The following is a 17,723-nucleotide window of genomic DNA, read 5'->3' as shown; positions in this document are numbered from 1 at the left end:
AATTGGAAATGCTACACAGATGATAGAAGAAGATAACGTTGAAGATGTAGAACAGGAAAGAGGTTGTGACTGTTTATGTGAAGAAGATCCTGCGCTTCATCTTTAATGTGCATGACATTTTCCTAAGTAGGCATACAAGTTTTTGTTCATTTGTAATGTTTTTCTTGGGTGATTTAATAAATATTTTTCTGCTCAAAACGACTTTCATTGTATGTCAGTCAAAAGAGAACAATTCCGACAAGCTGGTCAAGCAAAACGGTACGAATCCTCACATTTCAAGCAAAAGTAAACCAATCCATATCACTACATCGAAAAAATCCTCTAATATTTTAGCAAAAATAAAATAAACATTGTAGCATATTTTCTGATATTTAAAAAAAAAATAACAAAAAAGAAAATCCAAATTTTTCGAAAATTGAGGCTACAGCAAAAAATATCGTTTTATGCAGATATATTTCGAATAGATGTGTTTACTTTTGCATGGATGTTCCTCATTTAGCTATGTCTGTTTCCACATTAAACAATGGCAGATATTAATATAGGTAATGAATTTTTTACGTAATTTGTTTATTAAATTGTTTTAAATAAATAGAGAAATTTTATTTTTTATATATATAAAAAAGTGCGATAAAAAATAATATAATAAATAAATGAAATTTGTTATGGCACTTTTTTATATACCGGGTGTCCCAGAGCTTTTAGGCCAGCAGATATCTCAGTTACCTGCAGAACAAAAATTAAAACAAAAATATGTATCATAGGAGAACACAAGCACTTTCATGCAGCATAGCAAAATCCACCCCCTGGTGAACAACCCCCAAGAAACCACCCCTAACTTTTGTTTTTCAAATGGCACGCCCATGTTTGTTTTGGTTCAACTTACAGTCTTTTCCATTTCTCGGTCAATGATGTATCATGGTAGGTAGAATGACATGCAGAATCATAGAAAATAAAAACACAAATGAAATATTAATGTTTAAGGTCATCTGTATTTTGATACATGATACTACAGAAATTGTTCAAAATGTTGGCCAGCACTTGCCACACATGCTTCAAGTCGCCGAATCAGCGCGCGAGTACAGGAAGCCCTAATCATTTCCGGAGTAACGGTATGACAAGCCTCTAAAATTTTTTGGGTTAAATCGTTAATATTCATTGGTTGTGTTTCGAAGGCAACTCGTTTCAGATTCCCCACAGGAAAAAGTCCAGTGGCGTGAGATCTGGAGAACGTGCAGGCCATCGCACAGGTCCACTATTTCCAATCCAACGGTCTCGAAAAGTATCATTGAGGAATGTAGTAACTACATTATGGTTATGTGCAGGAGCACCATCTTGTTGCCACCACATTTGTTGTCGTTCTTCAAGTGGGATATCTTCCAGGAGGGCAGGTAAACAATTTTCCAAGAAATGTAAATATCGGTGGCCCGTCAAAGTGTCTTGGAAAAAATGGGGCCCGATGAGTCGTCCATTATGTAAACCACACCACACGTTCACACCCCACATTGTTTGGAAATTGGTTTCTCTAATCCAGTGAGGGTTGTCCTGTGACCAATAGTGCATGTTATGTCGATTAACAGTACCATTATTATGGAAGCGGGATTCGTCACTCCACAAGATTTGATTGAGGATGTTTGGAATGTCATGGACTAAAACTTGAATGTGAGCAATGAATGCCGTTCGTCTTTCGAAATCGGTAGGTCTGAGTCCTTGGTGTAAATGAATTTTGAAGGGATGATACTTGTTCTGTTTGAAAATTATTTGCACAGATGACTTACTGATCCCAATCTCTACCGCCAATGCACGAACCGAAATATGAGGATGTGCTTCGGCGTAGGCCAACACATTTATGCAATTTTCCTTAGTTCGCACGGGAGTAGGATGTACTTGATCTGTTTTTCCTGGAAATGATCCCGTTCGCATGGTATTTTCTACATACGAAAACGTATTACGACCTGGTTGTCGATGATCAGGAAAGCGCTGCCCATACAGCCTCTCCGCAGCACGTTTATTCTTTTGGCATTCACCAAAAATTAAAAGCATATCAACGTATTCGTTGGGAGTGAAGGTAAAAGGCATTTTGATATACAACAACAATATCACGACTGATGGCAATGTGTCATCCAGATATCAGAGGAATGAAAGGAAGCACAAAAAGTTCTAACATTTTATCGCCTCTTTTTCTGCGTAGCGTCCACTTTTTCTGGTGTCTACAATGCAGAACAATTCGATCAGTCCAGTTGATAGTACCCACTAACGTATCCAATTTTCTCGAACAATTATGATATATCGTTGGTTGAGAAATAACAAGAGCTGTCAGTTGAACGACAAACAACATGGGGTTGCCATTTGAAAAACAAAAGTTAGGGGTGGTTTCGCAGGGGTTGCTCGCGAGGGGGTGGATTTTGCTCTGCTACATGAAAGTGCTAGTGGTCTTCTATGATATACATATTTTTTTTCAATTTTTTTCTGCAGGTGATTGAGATATCTGCTGGCCTAAAAGCTCTGGGACACCCGGTATAGCTGTTTTTATAATTTTTTTCTGCTTCAGAAAAAAATATAACGTATATATTACGAATTATTTCATTCTTGATTTGTATCATACACACTCGATAAAATCTATATATATATATATATATATATATATATATATATATATATATATATATATATATATATGATGAGCTGTTTTCTCGAGTTTCGCTCGTATCTTATTTTGCTAATAACAATTGCAATTTTTTACCTGCACCAAAATCCTTCAAAAACATTTTTCTAGAGGTGATGCCGAATCGAATGAGCTATCGCGCATATTTTTAGGATCTTTATCTCTATTATTTATGTTTTTGAACTTTTTGATTAGACTAATAACATGAGTTTCATTTGTACAAGTCAAGGTCGTTAGGTGTGGTGACAAGTTCATTATGAAAGAGGAGGGTAAATTGGATTCTTAGACACGTTCAAGTAATTATGTGTCGAAATCCATAGCTGCATCGATTACGTCACACGTTTCTCTCTCCCACGTTGGGTATTCCACAAGGTTCCAATTGGATGTCATGAAAATCACAAAGAATTTAGCGCCATAAGGAAATACATGGGATTTTGAGCTGGAATTCCTATAGCTAGAAACAAGTTTCTTCATCTACTTATTTGAATTTCCCGCTGTACGCGTGGTAGCTTCTGATTGGTTGACTGAATGACGGCAAAAGTGGAGGAGTGGGGACAACTACGTCACACCTACCTTGAGTTGGTTATTCTACAAGGTTCCGATCGGAGGTCGTTAAATCGTCAGAGTGAAGCGCCAAAAGAAAATAAATGGGATTTTGAGCTGGAATTCTTTTAGCTACATTACTTCACCTCAGAGTGATATCAATGAAGACGGTACTTTTGACTTCTTCCTGGAAGAACTAGAGACGAGAACACAGACGAATTTGAAATGGTATTTTTCAATAACATTATTCAAAAATTTTATTCCTTTCTTTTTATTCAGTTACGAAATAATCAGTATAGATCAAATCAGAACTAAAAGATAATTAAATTTTAAGCATTTCCTCTAATACCTTCATAATTACATGGGTAGGTAAGTGTTATTGAATTTATAGATTCTGAGTGATATTAAAAAATTAATAATAATACCGTAATAGTTGATGAAAAAGGCAAATTATTGAAAATTACATATTTACCAATATGTTATTAACTTCATACGGCGTAGTTTCAATCGGGACTACAGGTACCTCAAAAAATACTTTAAATAATCAAAAACTGTGCGAGCTCTGCCCTCTATCTCGAACATGGTTCAAGAAAATAAAAAACAATTCAATAGCATGAAACCCATAGGAAACGGGATATTTGCAATAAATGTGTAAAAAGTCGATTTTTTTACCTTCGACTTTGGATTATCTGTAGTCGCGGAAACTTTACAATAAGTTGGTTTTGAGACACGTTTTAGGGTGTCAATATAAATTTTATAGGTGACTGTCTCCCATTCCGAGATGAATTTCCTAATATTCCTGGTGTATCACGTGATTTACTCTGAGAAGTGCTTTATTTCCAACCCACTGTCTTATATTAATTTCCAAATGAAAAAATATTTCATAGATGTTTTAATACAAATTATCATTTTTACATTTGCTTTTGTATTCCTTGAGTAGTCATTGTATTACAGTGGTCCCCTCAAATACTTGTAAATGTTATGTTTCAATGATAACATTTCGCAATAGGTTTGCATCTATAATCCAGTAGGAAACCAGTTGTTTATATAATTAGTTGAAATATTAATTCCGTGTTAAGAATCACACGTTAAAAGGTAAGACCTCGTTAGTCCTTAGCTCGCACAAGTTTCTCAACTTCTGAGAGTTGTCGTTCGTATGGGGGCGGCAGCTGATTAACGGAAAAACAGATTTTAAACAGATTTTTTTTTAAAAGATTAATTTATAATTCAGCCCTTTTCATTGATGAACAACTGTATCTCAAAAGCTAAAAATAAGTGAAATAAAGAATAATAATAGAACCAAACACTAGAATTTTTTGTAGAACATTTTTACAAGGTTGGCTTTCTGCATTGAAATAAACTGAAAGAACAGATTTCCTCCCAAGAATTTGGATAAGAGCCAAGTTTGTATTTGTGACAAAGACCTCAGAACGACCATCTACGGTATAGATATCATTTCATCAAAGGCATTAGTGGGAATATATTGTTGGCCATTAGAAAAAATCAGACATTGTTGACACATTGACTAAGCTGTAATTTGAGAATATTTAATGGAAATAATTTCAAGAAAAATTCTTACTGCACGGCTAATCTACCAAATGGAGATGATCCTATCTAATTTTTCGATTTATATTTTTTCTATTCAGATGGAAATAGTTTCGTCCGATCTTAGACTAAACTGGTGAAATAAATTTTATTAATTCATGGGTCCCTTTGAAAACTTGAGTTAGTCCATCGAACTTTGGAAAACAAATTTACAATGGACTGTGTGGAGTAAGTGTTTTGTCATGCCACATTTTCAGTCTTACAAAAGCATCAATAAACGTGTCACATACGTTTCCCGTTTTTTAAATCTTATTGAACAACACCAGGCTTAACTTATGTACGAAGTAAAATATGTGTCACATATTTTACACTTCATCACTATGGTCATAACTGATAAATAATTATTGTTATTTTTTTAAGAAAAACAAAGGATTGGACGTAGCCTACAGAACAAATAATAATTTTAGTAAATTCATTAAAAACAATGAAAATTAAACTCCAGTGTCGGATAGATCAAGAGTATACGTAGCAAGATATTTCTTGGCGTGTTCGCAGCGATTATTCATCGTAAAAGCACTGTCATGTTGAAATATCATCCAAAAAGAACATTTCTGGCTTTTCCAACCATCATGAGGTTCATATTCGGTCAACTAATTCTAAAGGTAATTTTCAGAAAATGAAGAAATAATTGTATGAAATTGATTTCGTTCAATTATCTCAGAAGAGGATAACTAAGTATCCACGAAGTCGCTGGAAGTTTAATGAACAGCTTCTAATATATTTCAATAAGTATACATTTTTGTTTGAGTCAAAGTTATGATTCTGTTTACAATGTTGATAAAACAAAAACAACTGTGAAAGCGGCGCAAATTTCGCTAATCAAGTTAGCATCAATAAACGATGCCCGTAACTATAGTCCGTTCATAATTTGTTGATAGCTCACTGCAAGTTTGACCCTCATTAGAGAACTGAAATACAGAGAGGACAGCTAATATGATATAATAACAAAAACCAAACTAAAACTGGCAGTTCAAGATGTTTTCGACTAACCCACCTTGTATCTGAAGAAATACAATACAGCTATAAAACTTTTAATCCGATTATGTAGGTATTTTGAGTGGAAATGAGTGACCAGTGTCGTAGAGTATATGATTGAAACATTAGTTACTTTAAATAAATAAATATATTAATATTCTTAAACTGTAGGTACTGTAAACTGTATTTTTATTTTAAAAAAATTTCTTTATTTTAATCAAAAATAATAAGTTACTTGCAATTTGTAAAAGATACATTTATTTAATTAATACCTATTTTTGAATGATATAAACTACGATTACTTACAAAACTATTCAAATTCAAAATAAACAGGATCATCTTCGGAATCCGAGTCGTCTTGCAGGTTAATAATTAGTGGTTGTGTCTCTACAGTCGCATCAATTATATTATCAAGATCCCACATTTTTTGTTCTTCTTCTATTGCATGTCTTACTGCATCTCGCCAATTTTGTTCTGTAATATGTTGTAAAGACTCATATAACAATTCACGTATAGCTTGTATTTTATATGACGTATTTTTTCCAGCGATATAGCTTTTCATTTGTGCCCAAATGAGTTCAATTGGATTTAATTCGCAGTGGTAGGGTGGAAGTCTAAGGACTGTGATGTTTCGTCTTTCCGCCATTTTGTCAACTACGTATTTCTTGAACTTAGATTTGTGTTGCCGGGCAATTTTTAAAAATTCTGCTTTAACCATTCCATCTTCGTAAGGCAGGGACTTATTCCGCAGCCAGTCAATGATATCCTGTTTCTTCCACGCAGTCGTTATAAGTCTTTCAACTAGTCGTGAATGATAAGGTGCATTATCTAATACTATAATTGAGTTTGGTGGTATATGTTCAATCATCTGCTCAAAATACTCTTCGAAAACATCAGCTGTCATCTCCTCGTGATAGTCTTTTGTGCTTTTGGATTCAAATTCCAACAAGCCATGCTTAGCAAATCCTTTTTCACTGCCAATGTGAGAAACTATTAATCTACTGCCTTTACCAGAGGGTGGGGAAATACCAGTAGACCAACCTTCCATAAAGGCTTGCCTGGAGCTTGATATATTTTCATCTGTCCAAATTTTTGTGAGAGTATGACCTGCGTTTACCCACGTTTCGTCCTGATAGTAAATTGGCCTTCCTTCAGCCCGAAATTTTCGTATAGATCTTAGATACTTTCTTCTCCAACATATTATCTCTTCCCGGTCAATCAAAAGTGATTTTCGGTCTGATTTCTCCCACCGGAAATTTAATTCTTTTAAAACTTGCCACAATTTGGTTCGTCCAACATGAGGCAAATCCGGGTCGTCTCTAACTTCTTGTAAAATTTTGTTTAAGTTGGGTATTTATTTTTTGTAAAAAAATTCGTGAATTTTCCTTCGAATACCATTTTTGGCAAATTCATCAATTTCAATAGGTTTTCTCCCCCTCTTTAAGTATTCGTTTGTATTTGGGTTAGGTTTTTTTTCCTTTCTGATAGGAACCTTTATATTGTTGACTCCCCTACGCCCGTCATGTTGGCACAACTCTTGATTATGTTCTGAACAGTGTTTGTGGGATTCTGAGAAACCAGAGCATCGTGAACGTTCAAAACAATAGTCTTCTCTCTTGGTGAATAGACATACTTACTGACTGTACGCAACAGTACCGGTGTAAAACTTGATGATGTTGATGATGATGACGAAGTCATCGCAAGCAATCAAACAAAACAAGCAGGAACGAAAGGTACGTATATGTTTGTAGGAATATGAAAAAAAGTTACTCACGCACTGCACAAAATTCGCAAAATAAATATTAGAGACGTTAATTACTGCCGTAGACGCCGAAACACCAACGAGCCGTAAATTAAATGCGATTAAAAAATGTACTAAACCAAAAATTATTTTCGTTCGTAACAACTTCACCCTTTCAAGGCAAGTTTCGAATATAAACTGAAGCTTTATATTTAATAAATAAACACCTCAGGAACCTCCGCCTATGATTTTACGAGTTTTACGACCGTTTTATGACTTGGGCCCTCATTTTGTGCTATCGACAAATTATGAACGGACTATAGACGTAGGAAAAAATTTCCGTATACATTAATTAAATTCGATCTGCACATCGTGTTTCGTTTCTACCTTCTATGGCTTCCAAGTATTTCATTTTTTCTGTAACGTCAACATTTATTGTCAAACAAGAAAGACACTATCTTCATTCCAAGTTTGAATTTATTGGTAATGTAAAATTCCAAAGTTGACCTTGATGATGAACAACTCATAATGACGAAATAACAAAGAAAAGTAGCCACGTTTTCATTAATTTTTGAGTGGTATCAATTAAAAACACATAATCTGCAATTTTGTAACCTATGGTGTGCATTTTTCTGATTTAAAATTTATGGCGGAATATATCTGAACGTACTTATATGCTCGTATGATAGAATTTTGTTAATGCTGCTCTCTCAATACATGAAAGATATTTGGCAGTATATTGCATTTTCTTCAATCAGTGGTTACTCAGATTTTGTTGAATTCGCAAGGAAAAACAATCTGAATATCGTACATTTTCCACCATTAGTGTTCCACTTCTGTCATGATAATTTTGTGTTGTTTTTCGCAGCCCATATCAAAGCAACCTTCTCTTCAACACACCACTCTCCAGCGGCACGTAAAGGCCAACAGAAACGTTAACATACCAAGATTTCATTTTCCTGTCGGAAAACCTGGACAGCCTGGACAGTTGGAAGTCATTAGCGCACAGGTAAAATTCACCATCATTATTTTTAAGGTTGCTTTGACACTTCTTTCATTTTGAATAGATCATTTACTTTGTCTGTTTTGCCTATGTTTATTTTATTTGTGTGCATTTTTTGCTAAGCGAAATATTCGCTAAATATAAATGGGTTGTTTTTTTTATTTTGCATATTTGTACGGGTATTTACAGCCTTTTTTTATTAGGTTGCAACCGTTTTTGCAAAAATTGGTGATAGAACTTCAAGGGAAAACTTTGGTGTGATTACACAAGCCTGTCAGCTACCTCTGTATTGGAAAACCCCCCTGTATTTGGCAGCCTGTGCGGATAAAGGCAGTTGTTCCTTGGATCAGTTTATGGCTTTCTGGCAAAGGTACTCTCAATAATATTTTCAAATTTACCTTCAATATACTCTGATCTGAGCTGATTTTTTTAATGAGTATTGGTGATATTTGATAATGTGAATGAATGTAGAAATACCTATAAAAATTTGAAAATTTGTCATCCTTCTATGATTGGTATAATCGATGTACGATTAAAAGGTATTGTAAAAAATACAACATTCTGAACAATGGAAAAACGGAAGTGTTGTGACCTTATCTTTCGTGTCAAAAATTATAATAGATTTACTCGAGGTATGCACAATGCGTATGGCAGCTCTTCGTCGGTATGCACTATGGGTTTCGTTCAAAAAACTTTTCAGTTTCCTGAAATTTCAGAAATTGAACAATTTCTTTAATAAAGATCTAAGTTGGGCGCCACATAGCCTATAAAATAAATGACACATTACCTAGCCGACTGTGAAACCAAACCTAATCAAATTGAGTTCTTTAAAGCACAGCAATGAAGTGAATATATAAAAATCAGATATTCTGAAGATACTTGATATTCACAAAATACTGGCTGGTGAATTGAATAAGGGTAGAAATCAAAATCTGGAACTGCTCCAAATTTGCCATTTAATCATGTGTAAAACAAATTGTAATACCTCAATAATGATCGTAAGTGGTCCAGGTAAAAATATCAGGGAAAGTATTACTTATAAGATTCATGTCATAAAAAAATAATAATTGGGAATGGTGTAAAAAATTACCTCATCAGAGTATACTCAGTGCAGGTTTATATTATGAATGGATCAACTCAAAATTCAATAATTGTATCATGTTAATAAATCAGTATTTCTAATGCAAAAAGTAGTTATTATCGGAAAAATTAGTCAAGTGTAAGTAATATTTGCCTGTTAGTTTCTCGTCGAGCTGTAGCTGCAGTTTTCTTCGACCAGGAACGGGACAGACTTCGAGCACGTACTTTTCTAATTGATAAAATGGACTTAGATATCATGTGGATGTGGACAATGACATTTATCCTACCGCGCAAGTCTATTCTGAGGAATTCGTCCAAATATTTTTGGCAACACCTCATTCCTGACTTTCGTTTCAACAAAAATAGAAAATCTACCTCGAAGGGATCCGAATGAATCGGTCCTATTGCAAAGAAAAACCTATCAATCTGTACCAGAAACTATCATATGTGTATTGAGAAGTGAAAATCTTAGCGAGGCAAAAGGTGCCTACTCCTCAGGAAACTTTCTTTAAAATCAATTAGGATTACCTTCGAAGAAATAAAAATTAAATGAAAAGTACAGAAGGTTTTTATAAACGCTACAATGTATAGGAAAAACCCAGGAATTTCCGACACCCCGAACATCACCGACAACCTCACTTGCCGCTAATTTCTAAAAAGTACTCGCTTTTACATAGTGCAGTCATAATTAACACACAGTGTATAAGAACGCAACGCAACCTATTATCGAATCAATGAAGGTACTAAAGCTGCTGCAAGAATTTATAATACGAATCATCCAGACCAGAACGTGAGCCATCACTACGATGAACAATTAATGGATAAGTTTCAAACTTTAGGTTCTGTTCACAACAGAAAACATGAAGTATTCCGTCCTGTCAGAAATGACGGAGTTGCAGTTTTAGGACATGTACAAATGGATAATCGATTCTCTATCAGAAAAGTAGCTAGAGCGTCTGGTGTATCATCTACTAGTGTTTTTCGAATTTTGAAATCCTACAAATTCCAAGATGATCCTGATCGTCGACTTCAGTTTTGTGAGGTGTTCGGCGAGAAATTGACCAATAACTCAAACTTATTATAGAATACTTGTTTTTCCGACGAAAGTTCTTTCATGTTGAATGGTGAAGTGAATAGACATAATTGTCATAACTGAAGTGATGTGAATCCTCATTTAGTGATGGAAATACATCCACAAACTTCACTAAAATTGAATGTCTGGGCCGACATTTTTGGTGATCATATTGTTGGACCATTCTTCATTGAAGTTAATCCCAATGGAGACAAATATTCAAATATATTACAAGACTATGTAGATCCTATAATTACACAAATTTTTGAAAATGATGACAATTAGTAGAAAATGAACTAACATTCCATCAGAATGGTGCACCCCCATATTTTGATGTTTTTGGAGGAATTTTTTCCAATGCGTTGTATCGGCAGAAGAGGTCCAGTGGAGTGGCCAGCTAGATCACCTGATCTCACGCCGATGGACTTCTTTCTGTGGGGACACCTGAAGTCGAAAGTGTACTCTACTAAGCCTGCAAATCTAAAAGACCTGCCCTGCGACAAAGAATTGTTCGGGAATGCCGATTGCTGAGGGACATCTTGAATAATGTACGGAACGCTTTCGAAAATAGACTGTATCATTTTATGGAACTAGGTAGAGGTAATTTTGCTTTTTCTTAAATAAAACGTTCAACATTCAATTTCTCACTAATGAATTAACCAATTTAGAAAAACAAAATACAGAGGTAATAGACTGATGACAAAAGACCTTTCAAATGATGTATCACTCGACACCGTGCCACTGAAAAAAATTGGGGGGGAGTCTTTCATTCTTTGGTTTCTATGTAATCATATAAGAACATATGGAGAACTGCATTTTATAGTTGAAATGAAGACAGTTAAAATTATCGTGAAATGTTTTGCTTAGACTGTGACGCCATTCAACTGTCATTTTTATCACTTTAGGTAATTGCAACATTTTACTAAGGGACAATGTCAACATATTGGCATTGCTTTGCTTGCTGTCTGTTTCAATCCTCACTTTCAAATTATTTCCGAATTTGGAATTTCAGGTTGTTATTTATTTATTACCATTGTCGATTACCAGATAATTGAAAAATTCATGTTGTTTCACGACTTTCATAAATATTCAATAATCCATATGAAAATATTCGACTTTTAGGTTTTCATTTTCAGAAGGTGTGTTCCACAAAAAAATCCATTTGAGTTTCGTGGAGCGAAGAAACTATGAAAAAATCCTTCGAACTGACTTAGAACTGAAGGTGTACCGTCAAGTACAGTAAATGTACTGTTAAGATTGCGGATTTGTTAATATCTGTACCGACACACTCTACAGAAATCGTTGTGAACATTGCCAAAAAGTGGTTAGTGACGAATTATAAATATGTAGAGGTCGTTTCAGAGGATCACATAAGTCACAGTTTAATTTTATAAACGATTACTCAACTACTATAATCTCTAAACATAAAGGAGATGAAGCTTTTCTATTAACGAGTAACCACACATTACAACTTTATACATTGGCATGAATGAGACCACTTCTAGAATGTCTCTCGGTTAAGGTTTTCGACACACTTCTATATTACAAAGTTGCAACATCTGATATAGGTAGGATGGCAGTCTGGTGGGTTGACGTCGGTGGTCAGCTCCATTCAGTCAATTGACCGCTGTACGAACCGGTGGTTCGAACCTCAAGGCCAGACAATCGATTTTCACTTTCTATCGTCAAACCCGTGTTAGAAATCACACGTTAAAAGGTGAGACCTCTTCAGTCCTAGCTTGCACAAGTTTCGACTTCTGAGAGTTGTCGTTCGAAGGGGGGGCGACAGCTGGTTAACGGAGAAACAGGTTTTAACAGATTTTTATAACAAAAGCGCCCTGTGGCATATACACCAAAAATAAATATAAAATTTACTTTACAAGCAAAAGATTCGAAAAAGTCCGAATGTAAACATGAAATTGAACAATCAAAGGAGAACACAATTTTAATAGAATGAGACTTTCCCAGGGAAGAAAACAACTTCTAAGTCAAATCATTCAAAACAGACATAATCATAACTGAAAGATAATCACTAATAGTTTGCCCTTTAAGTTTAGATTCGTGTTAAATGGACATACTTTTAGTAAAATTAAGTGGTTAGGCTTATTCCATTCGGAATATTGTCTAGGTCTAGATCATTCTGAAAAAAATAGTAAATTAGTTCATAAAAAATTCTAAAAGTTATAAGCAATTAAAGACCCTAAAAAGCAGTGTTCAGTTTTGTTGTTTATGGTTCGTAAACTATAAATATTTCTGAATTTTGATAAAATGACCATTGAAGAGAAGGAAATTTACTAAAAAAAAGTTCCGACTTCCGAAACGGTACCTATCTCCATTATTTATAATTTAACGCTGAAAATAGCCGTCCGCGCGCCATTTTTAGATTGCGCGCACGGCCTCTAAGCGAGTACGTAACTTGAAAATATTTTTTAGGTTCTCAAAGTAAATAGAAAAATTTCAAAAATTTATTATATAATTTAAACACCATAAAGAACTGATTTCCGTTGGAATTTTTCATTAAAGTTAATTTTTCAATAATTCAGACAATGGGCTCATTTACCAATGTTTTTTATGTCATTATTTGAAAGTTTATACTTCAAATGACACATCTGCAAAAAATCTGAATTTTCACTCTTTATCTTCCCCTACAAATTAATAGTTGAATGTGGCGTTCACCGAAACGGGGCGTGGTCAAACTTGGCGTGGCGGCTTGTCCGCTCAGCCGCCAGTGCTGGCGGATAAGCGAAATACATACGTGTACTGAAGATGTATAGAGCAAGTTGTGTGTTGTTTACTGCAGTGTATCAACTGCGTAAATATGTAACACGTGGTGTTTTCAAACCAGTCAGCAAATGAAACAAAATCCGACGATGGCAGCGATTCATAATCTCCAACTACAGTCCCGGTTGCCACCGCTCGAAGCTCATTGCTTGGTGTGACGTCAGGATGTACCGCGGGCGATATCACATTTTCAATTGCTCTTGCTCAGTTGTTAATTAACATAAGAACCAGAAAATTTTGTGGGATACTTGGGAGATGATTTACTTTTATATTATATAATTTTCAATAAAAAACTAAATTAGCCTGAATGAGCCCATTTGTTAATTAACAAAATTTTCTAAAACCTCCTTTATCGTTAAAAGTAAAATAAATATTTAAATAATTTCGATAAAATGTTTTCTCTTCGTGGAGCCCTTCTTAGATACATACAAAAGAAGATTGCATGATGAAAGTTCTGAAAATTTTAATACTTTGTTTATAATAATTTTTTAAAGTAAACAAAAAAAGAAAAAACACAATAATGTATTTTTTTTAATTTATCATTATTTTATCGTTTTTATGTCAATAAAATAAAACAAATAATTTTTATTCTCATTTGTTTATACATTTTTTACAAACAAATGGACTATTTTAATATTTAAAAGAAAATTTTTACAGCTCCATAGAGAATTGTCAATTATGATTTTCAAAAAAAAAAACTCATAGTAATAATATTTAATTGTTTGTAATCGTTTTTTTATATATTGTTTATTAACTTACATTAATTATTCAATTTTGAAGATACACGTGTTGCAAAAGTAGCAGCAGCTGATCTATTTGTTGACTTTAATGCTTATATAACTTTTAAACTATTAGAAATACAACAATAAACATTCAGGTCATTTTTGTAGATAATTAAATTATCTTTCAAATGTCATCTTGCATATATTTTTTAGTTATTATTAATTTGTTGTGTTAGGCGTTTGTTTGCCGCACTTTTTCTATCAAATGAAAAGGAGCAATGCAGTCGGCAGCTCTTCGTCGGTTGACACTATGGGTTCGATTACAAACAAAACTATATCATTGTACAGTAATTGACTGGTCAAAAAATAGGAGGGGAGCCACTGCAACTTCACAAATGTCCAAAGACTACTTGGAAAGTTGAGCAACCGAATAATGACTAAACAGTTGTTATACCCAAAACTATAAGAGACTTTACCATAAGGTGTTATCAAATTGATGAGTGTTAATAAATAAATAAAACATACTTTATTAAACATACAAACATTTAATATGAATAACTCTGCAATGGTTCAGAAAAAAGTTCCCAGAAAAAAGACTTGTAATTCTAATAATATTCAATTGTAGATACTTCGAGAGGCTAGTTGATTAGGTAGAAAGATGTTTAAGGAAATTTATTTTCCCAGCGCATAGTACTATGGGGTGGTTTATATATATATATATATATATATATATATATATATATATATATATATATATATATATATATATATAAACAATTTGTGGACACAACACTCAAAAAAGGGGGGCAAACCGCGGTATAAATCAAAAGTGTTGTGTCCACAAATTGTTTAATTTTTGATTTATATCATGCACACTCGATATAATCTCTATTTATATATATATATATATATATATATATATATTCGTTGAAAAACATATACTTTAACATGAGTGTATCTAGATTGAATATACATTAATAGTTAAAAATTTTATTGTTAAGATTTTATCCTGTTCCTGTATGAAAAATATATAAGTGAAACCTGTTCCTCTGGCGACAGCACTTTGAAAACTCAGTACGAAATCCCATGCCAACTAGGACCTGGTGTGATGAGTGAAGCGATTCTACGATAGCTGTATTCTCCAATCAACTCTTCATCAGGCTGGAACCATTGGAACTGGAACTATTGGAAGCATATTATCAAAAATATCCTTAAGATGTAGACGTGGGGTTAAACCAAAGCTTGGGAGATAACCAACCAGAACAGAAACCGAGACAATTCCCTGGGTGAAAATCCTCCGGGTACAACAACCCTATAAATGCTATTTTTGTAGAAACTGCCCTATATTGTCGCTAGCAAGAGAACAGTGAAAAGAAAAGTTGGAAAACTCATCTTCCGTGAAGGGTTTTATCTTGTAGTAAAAAGGCGTTGGCGTGGTACAAAGTATTCAAACACCAAATTGTCGTGAATATAGGCCTTTATCAAAAGCCAGGACGTTGTGGTTGATGATAAGATGGGTAGAACGGAATATCCATTAAGAATCATTCAACAAATTCAGGATTCATCAGCCGAACAGAACCAGAAACACCTGTATGGCAGACACCTGTGGCTTCCGCGAAATCTACCATCCTAGTTGATCAGAAAATAATTCCTATTTCTTCTTCTTTTTCTTTTCGGAAGATAGGGTACTAGCGTTTTGACCTATCAATATTTGCATGTTCCATGCATTGTTACGTTTCAATTTAGAACTAGATCAAAACTGCTCCTATGTGACCTTTCAAAACACCACCTTACCTTTTAAGATCTTTATTCAGAGGATGTTAACAATGTAATTCAGTTACAAGTTGATTTCATTCATTTGACATCATAGTAATGGGAATCCTACGTTCCATAAAAAACCATACCTGAAATGTACAAGAATATATGTATGCTCCCTGACTAACTGCTTTGATCAGTACACTCACTTCGCATACTCCTATTGCCAATCGACGTTGGAGATCCGAAATTCCTCGCTAGGTTGAAATAGTTGTTATCGCTTGTTTCTCAGTTTACTTCACCTATCATTTTTCAGCCGTTGTCTGCCTTATTCTCTATACCTTTCCATGAATATTTTTTGCATAGATTGCTATTCATCACTTCCAGAAAGATTACTACATATTAGAGCCACATCGCCTGAAAAACAATATTAGTTAGCTCTGGGTTTCTGAATACTGTTTGATATTTTCGGTAAATATTCTGCATATTATGAATGTTCAAATATTCGTACTGAATAGGAAAGATGTGGCGACTTACCTTATATGTTTCTATTCCATCGCATGAATAAGGATCGGTAAATAGTTGGAAATAGGTTGAAGTCAATATTTTTGTGAACATTCAATTACAAGGTTAAGAGACAGCTGTTGGTTGACATCTGCCGAACTTTCGTAGTGTCGTTCCGACGACCTACACCGAACTAGTTCTACAGTTGTTCACGGGTGAGGGATTGGTTGGTTACTCAAATAATCAAGGGTTGCATTGCTTTGATAAAGAGTTTTGATGGGTCATGGACTTGTTGATGATGTCTCCAGTGGCTGTGGAGGAATTGATAGATTTATGATGTTGTGCACAGCGACCCCTTGGTGCTTGTAGCGTAGATTGGACCCGCAGACTACAGAAACAAGTTTAGATAGGCAACTGTATAGTTGTAGATACAAAATATTAATGCTCCACAGGTCCGTAGCGGATGTTACCCGAACTACATAAAGAAAACTGTAATCCCGAGTATTTGAGGGCGGGCTTTTTAAAAGTTCGCTCCAATTTGAATAGTAAAATTTTAAATGTATGCACATAAAGTTAACATCATATGAAAGTTTCCTCTCATAATAGATGTAATTGAAATTTTACTTATGAATTGTTTGTATTTAAAAAAACAGCTTTTACTAACATTTTTGAAAATTTCTAAATATAACAGGTTTCAAATAGCAATTAAGTGGAGTTAATTTTCAAATTTGTTAAGCAAAAACCACCTGAAATAAAATTTCGATTACATTTATAATTGAAGAAAATTTTCAAATGGTGCAGCCTTTATAGCTGTCAGTATCTCGCTCACTATATTGGTCTCACGAGCTTCTAATGTTTGCACTTGTAAATAATATAAAAAAATGATTGAATGAATATTTATTGAATGGGAGTAATCCTAATATACATACAATTTAAAAAATAATACAAATGAAGACATTAGTAATATATACATATATGTCAATAGATAACTTATAAAGACATCATCAATATATAAATACGTCCGTAAACCTAATGTAAATTACAAGACTAGTTTTAAATTCTTTGTTTGCACATCTTTTATGTGATTAGGTAATCCATTGTATCCTTTCAAGCCCTTATAGGTATAATAATGATTTCATTGGCTTAGTAAGATTGTACTTCCTCTTGTTTGATAAATATGATATTTAAAGATAATAAACTTATGAAAGTATTCAGGTAATAAATTATTCAAAACTTTAATAGTAAAAATTATACATGTCAAGTATAACCTCTGTGATATT

At 34.0% G+C, this 17,723-nt stretch overlaps 1 protein-coding gene and 1 long non-coding RNA gene across 5 annotated transcripts in view; one reads left to right on the top strand and one right to left on the bottom strand.

Moving 5' to 3' along the window:
• LOC111514183 (serine/threonine-protein phosphatase 2A regulatory subunit B'' subunit delta) overlaps window positions 1–17,723 on the top strand; it is a 372,132-nt gene that overhangs the window by 308,890 nt on the left and 45,519 nt on the right. For all 4 annotated transcript variants that reach the window (XM_074185478.1, XM_074185479.1, XM_074185481.1 and 1 more), the window contains 2 exons: window positions 8,395–8,535; window positions 8,733–8,899. In XM_074185478.1, coding sequence (XP_074041579.1) covers window positions 8,395–8,535; window positions 8,733–8,899 — 308 coding nt within the window. The remainder of the gene's footprint in view (window positions 1–8,394; window positions 8,536–8,732; window positions 8,900–17,723) is intronic.
• Window positions 15,660–16,690, bottom strand: LOC141486882 (uncharacterized). The gene is made up of 3 exons (XR_012468092.1): window positions 16,477–16,690; window positions 16,149–16,356; window positions 15,660–16,088 (listed from the first exon to the last, which is right to left on the bottom strand). It is a non-coding gene; the product is annotated as an uncharacterized lncRNA (long non-coding RNA).

Source organism: Leptinotarsa decemlineata, unplaced genomic scaffold (genome assembly GCF_025532065.1).
Source record: "Leptinotarsa decemlineata unplaced genomic scaffold, Ldec_3_MD MMD2_tig00026375_RagTag_RagTag, whole genome shotgun sequence".
Classification (NCBI taxonomy): domain Eukaryota; kingdom Metazoa; phylum Arthropoda; class Insecta; order Coleoptera; family Chrysomelidae; genus Leptinotarsa; species Leptinotarsa decemlineata.
This window is presented reverse-complemented; position numbering and strand designations above follow the sequence as displayed.